Here is an 8,342-nt window from a genome sequence, read left to right on the forward strand (position 1 = left end):
TATATATCTATACTACAGTTTTATATGTACCTATACTACAGTTTTATCTACCTATACTACAGTTTTATATATCTATACAACAGTTTTACATATACCTATACTACAGTTTAATATATCTATATTGCAGTTTTATATATCTATGTTACAGTTTTATATATCCTTTATAAAAAAAAAGGTCTTCATCAAAACATTCTCTACTTTCTCACTTCAATATCTCTATAAAATCTGGACCTATTTACACCGTCGACTGTGTACCTTGTGATATTGATATAGATGGTCCTACAATATCGGGCGTTTATTAAGTTACTAGCTTTGTAGACAACATCATTAAGCTATAACAACACTTGTAAATCCCACTGGTGTCATCTAGTTTAAGTACGACCTTATGTCCACAGTCTTTATCAACTTTCCCCTTCCATCATTTGAATTATTTCCTGTGACAATATAGACCACAGACAGCAATTTACCGGAAGGGTAAGGTATTTTATTGGTGCCTCATACCTACAACCAATTTATCCTCCGGTGATCACGGGCTGTATAGCTGCTCTAAATTTTTAATTTCCATGTGTGTCATTAAGACATATGAATCATGGGATGAGCAGGTGAGCCACTGGCAACAGGTATCAATAGGAAGGACACCAAGGTATCCTGAGTAATAGGTGGGTTATTCCATAGTGGAGACATCATAATTCATTTCATGTAGGATTTATGTGTTTTTATGTGTTTTATATATGTTGCCAACTCATCTACCCCCTCAGAAATAAACATCATATCTGCCTACACGTAACCAGGTCAGTATGCTGGATTTGCTAAAAATATATCTTACCAAGGATTTATAATAATTTAAATACCCAAATAAGCGCACAAACACACACGCACTAACCCCCTTTCTCTCTTGCTTGCTCTCGTGTTGCTACGGAGAGCGCGTAGAAAAACTCCCACAGATGAAAATCTTTATATAGCCCACATTTCTTAAAAATATACGACCTACTGCTTTACGGTTGCTTTTAACATCAAATTAGTTTTTGTTACACCTCCTGGCATCTCATCAGGACCAAGGACAGTAGCGCCACGTTGCGCCTGAGCCGTGCGTCAAGACGCCTTTTAACGCCTGGAAAGCTCAGAGAAAAAAATCAGAGCAATGTGACAGACCGATGAGGAGCTCTGTCTCCAAAACAGCGACATTTTCTTTCGATTTTCCTCATGTCGACTCACGGAGCACCTGCAACATGTAGGTTATTTACGTTTGTTGATTTCATTCAAGTAACTCGAAGACTTGCGCATGAACGTCCGTCCGAGGATTTATTGTATTTTTAAGAATGTATGACTTTGACAACCACCTTAAGGAATAAAAGTTAAAATGTCTGGAGAATTTACAGACTCTAACTACGAGGAACCAGCAGCGTTTATCTACGCCGCATCCTTCAACGTCAGCTGTATTTTCAACTCGACCAACCGCTCCAATGGAGACTTCGTCCACCTGTCAGACTTTGGAAAAACTGAATATGTTGGAGATGGCGCCGCTGTTGTGAGGATTATCATCTCTGTCATTTACTCTCTGGTGTGCGCGCTTGGTCTGGTTGGGAACTTACTGGTCCTGTACCTAATGAAGTCGAAGCAGGTGTGGAGAAAATCATCCATCAACCTTTTCGTAACTAGTTTGGCCGTGACTGACTTCCAGTTCGTGCTGACTCTGCCGTTCTGGGCGGTGGAAAACGCGCTCGACTTCACGTGGCTTTTCGGCAAAGCCATGTGCAAGATAGTTTCATATGTGACAGCCATGAACATGTACGCCAGCGTGTTTTTCCTCACGGCCATGAGCGTGGCGAGGTACTGGTCCCTCGCCTCGGCGCTCAAAGGCAGGAGGCGGCGGACGCACTGCTGCTCCGCGCGGTGCATGACCGTTTTCATCTGGTTTGCCGCGGTCTCCGCCGCTCTGCCGCACGCAGTTTTCTCCACCACCGTCTCAGTTTCCGACGAGGACCTGTGCCTCGTCAAATTCCCGGAAAGCAACGGAACTGCGCAGCTTTACCTGGGACTCTACCACTCTCAGAAAGTGCTGCTGGGTTTCGTGGTGCCCCTGGGCATCATCTCCGCCTGCTATCTGCTTCTTCTGCGCTTCATCACCTCCAAGAACATCAACACCTCCAGCGCCAAACGACGCGCCAAAGTAACAAAGTCCGTCACCATCGTTGTCTTGTCCTTTTTCCTGTGCTGGCTGCCCAACCAGGCGCTCACGGCCTGGGGCATCCTCATCAAACTCAACGTGGTTCACTTCAGTTACGAGTATTACACTATGCAAGTGTACGTGTTCCCCGTGTCCGTGTGCTTGGCGCACTCCAACAGCTGCCTGAATCCCATCCTGTACTGCCTGATGAGGAGGGAGTTCAGAAAGGCGCTGAAAAAACTCTTCTGGCAGATGACTTCGCCGACCCTGACCACGATAAGACCGATCACAGCCACCACAAAGCCAGAGGTGGACGAGCAAGGGCAAGCCCTGGCCCCAGTCTGCGCTTCGGGAGAGCCCGCGGTGGTGTTTTACCCCCCGGGGGTTGCTATGTACAATGAAAGAGGAGATCTGCCGCAGAACAGCACTTAATATTCTAAATATTCTGTGATTGGTGTATTTTTTTTATCCGTTTAAGTTTCTGCCAGTTCCTGCTTCACAGCTATCAGAAAGTTGGATCTGCATTTCTTACACAGGTGGCAAAACCTGAAAGAGGAACATACCCGTTACCGGCTTCATTTTATACTTACTGCTTTTCTTAAAACACAACTCACATGTACATAACAAGGAATCTTTTTAATGTGTTTGTCCAGAAGTAAAGTGCATCATAAAAAAAGAAAACGCCAGATGTGCACATGCTGGTTCCTTCTCTTTGTTCGGGATGACACAGAGATTCAGATTTTTAAATGCCACAGTGAGCTCAGGTGCCATGTTAACGACGAATGAGTGTGAATCAAATGAGTTTCACGGAGGTTTGCTGATTTTAAATGAGGGGGGAAATAGATTACCCGGAGTAAAGGGGGGTATTCTGTGCTGCATGGATATCGGACAGTCTTCTTCAAATAACCTTGCAGTTGTTTCACAGTTAATGCCATTTAAAATGAACATCGAATGCTTTATTGTCATCAATACAACAATCGGTTCAATGTAACCTAAATAAAGTCAGTCTTTGTGAATTTGCATGATTTTTATGCAGAAGTGTTGCTATTTAAACAGCTTTAATCTCAATATCTTTTATTTGCCACGGAAACACAAAAGTAATATACCATTACATACCCAGATGAGAATTAATCTCATGTTATATCACAAACAGGCACAAAGTGGATTCCATATAGTGCTCACTTTACTCTCCTTTACTATGTCTCCATCATTAATGAAGAAATTAAAGTCATAAAGTGAAAATTAAGAGCATCTTAAAATCACATATTTTCCACTGCTACAGATGGCAGCACTTAACTACAGCAAATCCTGTTATGTGAAGGAGCCCGGGGGGAATGCTACTTTTAATAAACCAGGAGCAAGTGAATCATAAAAAAGGAAACACAATTTAAAAGCAGTTTAAAAGGAGTCAAAAGTGACAATTGATTGCTGTCAGATGACAGGCCCAACCACACACAATCAGCAAACACATTAATACAAGTTTGCCAGAGTGAAACTCCGCACTAATAGACAATTAACTGTGCAGCTGTAACAAACAGCAGGAACAGGATTTAATTAGGCGGTGAAATGATTACTCTCTTATTTCTATAACGATTAGTGAAACTCATTTGGTTAAGAACCGACGTCCTCTTCTCGGCTCTGTCAGATAAACCAGTGACACAGACAAGTGGAATGAGTGAATTCCTACATGACAGAGATAAAGACGGCACTGAAACAATCAGCAGCCTCGAGGAGAATTTCCTTTCACATAGCAGAAGGCTAATGTGATTTCAATCAAATGGCTAATGGCTAATTAGGTCCTGGATATTAAATTAAAGTAGCACCCCAGAGCTGTCATGTGGGTGTTTAACCTGGCAGCCATGGTGTGGTGTGCACACACGTCGGTGAGCATGTAATCTGTTAGTAAAAATCCCTTTGAGGGAAGGAAAATAACTAAAAATCCTTATTAAGAATTCAAATGTGTATTCTGCATAAATTGAGCTAACATCTCCAGATCTCCCACAGCGCTGGAGAAGAGCCTTTGATGTGTCATGACGAACGCCAACGGAAGCATTTTTTCTAAGATATGTAGATCTTCTAAGGACACAGTTCTAAAGTCTTTTTTTTCTGTGTGTGTGTTTGTGCCACATTTACATTTTTCGATCGTTTCCCTAATATTTTTGACGTGCGACATGGTGATAAACACCTAGGAAATGAACTGCTGACTAAAGTTTTAATGGCAGTTTTGGATTCAGCAACCACATTTTTTCTGATAGCATAACAGTTAATGTGAAATAAGGATGGAAAACAAGCTTCGAAAAGTCAGCAAGCTACTGATCTGTCTCCCGTCCTTACAACTGTCTACATAAACCCTGGTATAATGAGGAGAAAACAAAGTTGGAGAGTTGTTTTTTTTGACTGCCACTAAAAATAATAATAATAATAATAATAAACAACTCAAATAGCTGAAAGCAAATGTTGGCCTGGTACACACTGGTTACTACTATGCCTAAAGATATATTTTAAAGCTAAGTCAACAATTATGTGAAATAGGAAAAAGTCCAATATCCTTTGACCTATCTATCCACCCCAAACTCCTCCATGGGTGGACTTAGTGGCTATAAAACCCATGTCATGTTTTCTACATCCACAAGAGGGCACTGTCACAATGAAATATAACTGTATGTGTTTGGGGTATTTTTAATTATTTTAGGACAGTCTTGAAACATGAATATAAAAACAACCGCCCACGCTCAAACTCTGCACACTCACTGTGTGGCATAATGACTTTCAGACATCCAGATTAAATAAAAATCTGGAAAATACACCTCAGATTGGACACAAGTCACGTCGATGCAGTAATTCAATTGTGTTTGGAGATTCCTACTTGACTTCTTCTTGTCTCATGGCTTTTAAATTTAGATTTTGTTGCTATTTTTCACCGCAAGTTTGTGATCTTAGGGATCCACATAAATATATATAACTATATTCTCAAACGTTATTTGACGTCAAAGAAAACACATAACTGTGTCTGGCTTTAAAGCCTTTTGAAATAAAACTACCTCTTACATCCATTTACATCCTCTTCTTACATCTTACATCCTATATGACAACATGTCAAATTATCCATGAGCGGCTCCTCTGAAGCCTAAAGGCAGATTGCACTTTGAATTTAATTCAAAGTCTTATTTAGAGACCTGCAGCATCTGTGGAATCACACACTGCAGGTAGAGATCAGTGACAGTTTCCTTCTCTTGTGATTTATATTTTAAGCCATTTTACTGCTATTAATAATATAATACAACTTAGCATGAAGACTAGCAACAAGCACTAGCAATATTAAAGTTAATTAAGCTGTGTGTTACTCGCTATGGGGAATATTTTTATCCGCTTGGAACTGTTCCAACTAACTGACTGGATCTTTACAAATATGGGAAAAACAAACATACAAACAAAAAACAAACAAACAAACAAAAAAAAAACGTACAAACTCACCAATTAACGCATATGTTGTATATTCAAATTATCTTACTAAATTTAATTTGCAAACCTTAAAAATTGTAGTATGCTTTTGCAAGCTGACCAATTAATACAATGTTATCCCATTAAAGTTAATCAAATAACATTGGAATTGCACAAAAGTGAAGCCAAAGCAAGTAGAGCTCCCCCTGGTGTCTGGCTGCAGTATAGGTCAAAGGCTACACCTCCTCCATGTTAGTGGATGGGACTGGGACCAAACTAAAACACTAAAATACATGTGGAAAAAACTTATATTCAAGGAGGATTTCTGTCATTTTAGGTAGCTTATATAATTTTGATGCATGTCCAAGTGTCAGTTTTGTTGTCAGTTTTGAAGTGATTTTGGAGGAAGTGTGTGTCTGATCAGACTGCTTATATACAGTCTGTGGTTGAGCCTAGCTAGGAGGTTTGCTTGGAGCATTTACCATTAGCCTTAATCATAAGCACTTATGACTCTATAAAAAAAAGTGAAAAACCTTAACCAGGGACTCTAAAGTTCACCAAATAACACAGTATATTTAACTAACGTTGATTAGTGTGAGTTAGCGGTGTTAGCGTTTGATTTCATAACAATTAGCTGAAACAAAAGTTATCTATGAGCTTTTTCCAGTAGCCTAAATCACAAGCAGAAATGGCTCTGTAAAACCTCACTAGCAACTATAAAGGCCACCAGTTATTAAGAGTATATCTCACTATTGTTTATTAGCGAGCTTTAGAGCATTCAGCCAAATGTTAGCTAGTACATTAGCTCTTTACTAAACTGATGCAGCTAACACATGTATATGAGTCCAGAACACCAATATATATTTAAGTTAAAAGTAATGATGAACTATGAGTATGTGTAGCTGACTCTGAGTAGCTAATTAAGTATATTATCCAAAACAAATTAGTCGTTTTGGTCTGCAGAGCCACAACACACAAAGAATTACACTGCTGATAAATGCACAATGTGTCTCTTGTGTTTCTGCTGGACTCCAAATAAGAGTGAATATCCTCAGATTATTTGTTTTGTTATTTGGTTGGATTATTTGTGGCAGTGGATTGACAATTTGAATGGTGATATTTGGTGGATTTGAACTAGGCCTGTCAAGCCACCGTCGGCCTTGGGCTGCAGACACTGGCAGGACTCACCAGATCTCTCCACCGTCCAGGCCATCCCCAAGACCTGCTCCAGCCCATCTACCAGGCCAGCTCCTGGCAAAGCCCTGAATCAATCTTCTGAGACTCATCCATCCACCAATCTGCTGAGTTCTGAAAACCAAGGAGCGATATGGCAATGAAAAACCTCCAAAATTACACAGATTGGTTAAAAGCAGCAATGAACTTGATGACAAGCAAGATGGAAACCTTCAAAAAGCAGCCGTTCATCATAACTGACCTACTGAATGAAATAAAGCAGCTCAAAAGGAAAAACAAGGAAAACGTGAAAGCAAGTTTAAACACTTGGAAAACCGACTTGATGACTTGGAGCAGTATTCCCGAATGAACGACATCATAATTTATGGACTGACAATTAAATCATGAAGCCACCTGCAAGTGGTGAAAGGCATCGAGTCGGGAGAGGAGAAACGAACGTGATGAGACTGCAGAGGAGCAGGTAGCAACATTTCTTCGTGCCAAGAACATTGACATTGAAGTCAATACCTACAGTAATTATACTTACTTACTTACCATGAAAAAAAAAATGCTGATATAGTCAGGAAGGCAAGACATCTCAACAAACAAGGCAAAATTCACTTGGACTGTCAACTGTAAGGTCTTTATTAAAGCAAATGGCACGCCAGAGAACTAAGACGGGATGTGCATTAGGAGAGTGGATCAATTTGAAAAAGCAATTAGTAGTTTATAATTCTCACTTTTGCTGTCATCTCAGGGATAAATTGCCATTGTTGTAGAAGTCACTGTAGAAGTCTTTATGCAAATTGTTAAAGTGACTCAGTCTAAAAAACTGTTCAATATCATCTCTGTTACAGAAACATGAATGAATGCAGGGAGGGGGTCTGATGATTTAAAGGATAATGGTGGTGGTGTGGCTGATGATACAGTGGAAAGTATTACTACTGAAATAGAATTAGTGAGAATTAAAAAGGACTCATCAGCTGTATATACAGAAAACCAGGTTCCAACATCCACAAGTTTATCATAACTATAGAAAGATTGTTTATCTCAACCAAACTAAAATACACTTATATTTGTGGGGATTTTAACTAACCACTTAACTAACTGATTTGCTGAATCCAAGAGATGAATTAATCTTTATATCTTTTCCCAACAATAACTAAATCAACCAGAATAACAACCTATTGTGCCTCCCTAATTGATAATATTTTTACAAATAATATGGAAAGTGATAAGTGGAATAGTGCAGTAATCACCTGCCTGTTTTTCCTATTTCTGAATGTAATTATAGAAAAGAAGGAGGGAATTAAAAGAAATTAAATATAAGAGGAAAAAGGACCTGAAGAACCTATAGCTGATCAAATCAATTGGAATTGGATAAATGCAATAATACAGTTAAATGCAATGAAACAGCGTTAGAGAAGGCGCATGATGTATTTTTAGATTAATTCACAGATCTATATGTGATAAACACTGCCCTCTTAAACGGTATGACACCAAGAACCGTCATGCAGAAAACCCATGGATGACCAAGGGGCTTCAAAATGTCTGTTAATGA

General features: G+C 39.5%; 1 protein-coding gene across 1 annotated transcript; it reads left to right on the plus strand.

The window, feature by feature from the left end:
* The first annotated feature begins 1,159 nt into the window (after nucleotides 1–1,159).
* On the plus strand, nucleotides 1,160–5,130 carry rxfp3 (relaxin family peptide receptor 3). The gene has a single exon (XM_047570084.1). It carries the CDS (start codon nucleotides 1,361–1,363, stop codon nucleotides 2,597–2,599), a length of 1,239 nt encoding a protein of 412 aa, XP_047426040.1. The 5' UTR covers nucleotides 1,160–1,360; the 3' UTR covers nucleotides 2,600–5,130.
* Nucleotides 5,131–8,342: the final 3,212 nt, after the last annotated feature.

Source organism: Mugil cephalus, chromosome 19 (assembly GCF_022458985.1).
Source record: "Mugil cephalus isolate CIBA_MC_2020 chromosome 19, CIBA_Mcephalus_1.1, whole genome shotgun sequence".
NCBI lineage: Eukaryota > Metazoa > Chordata > Actinopteri > Mugiliformes > Mugilidae > Mugil > Mugil cephalus.

What these genes read in the sequence shown, in the direction of transcription:
- rxfp3 (XM_047570084.1), top strand. Translation starts at nt 1,361, where the DNA reads ATGTCTGGAGAATTTACAGACTCTAACTACGAGGAACCAGCAGCGTTT.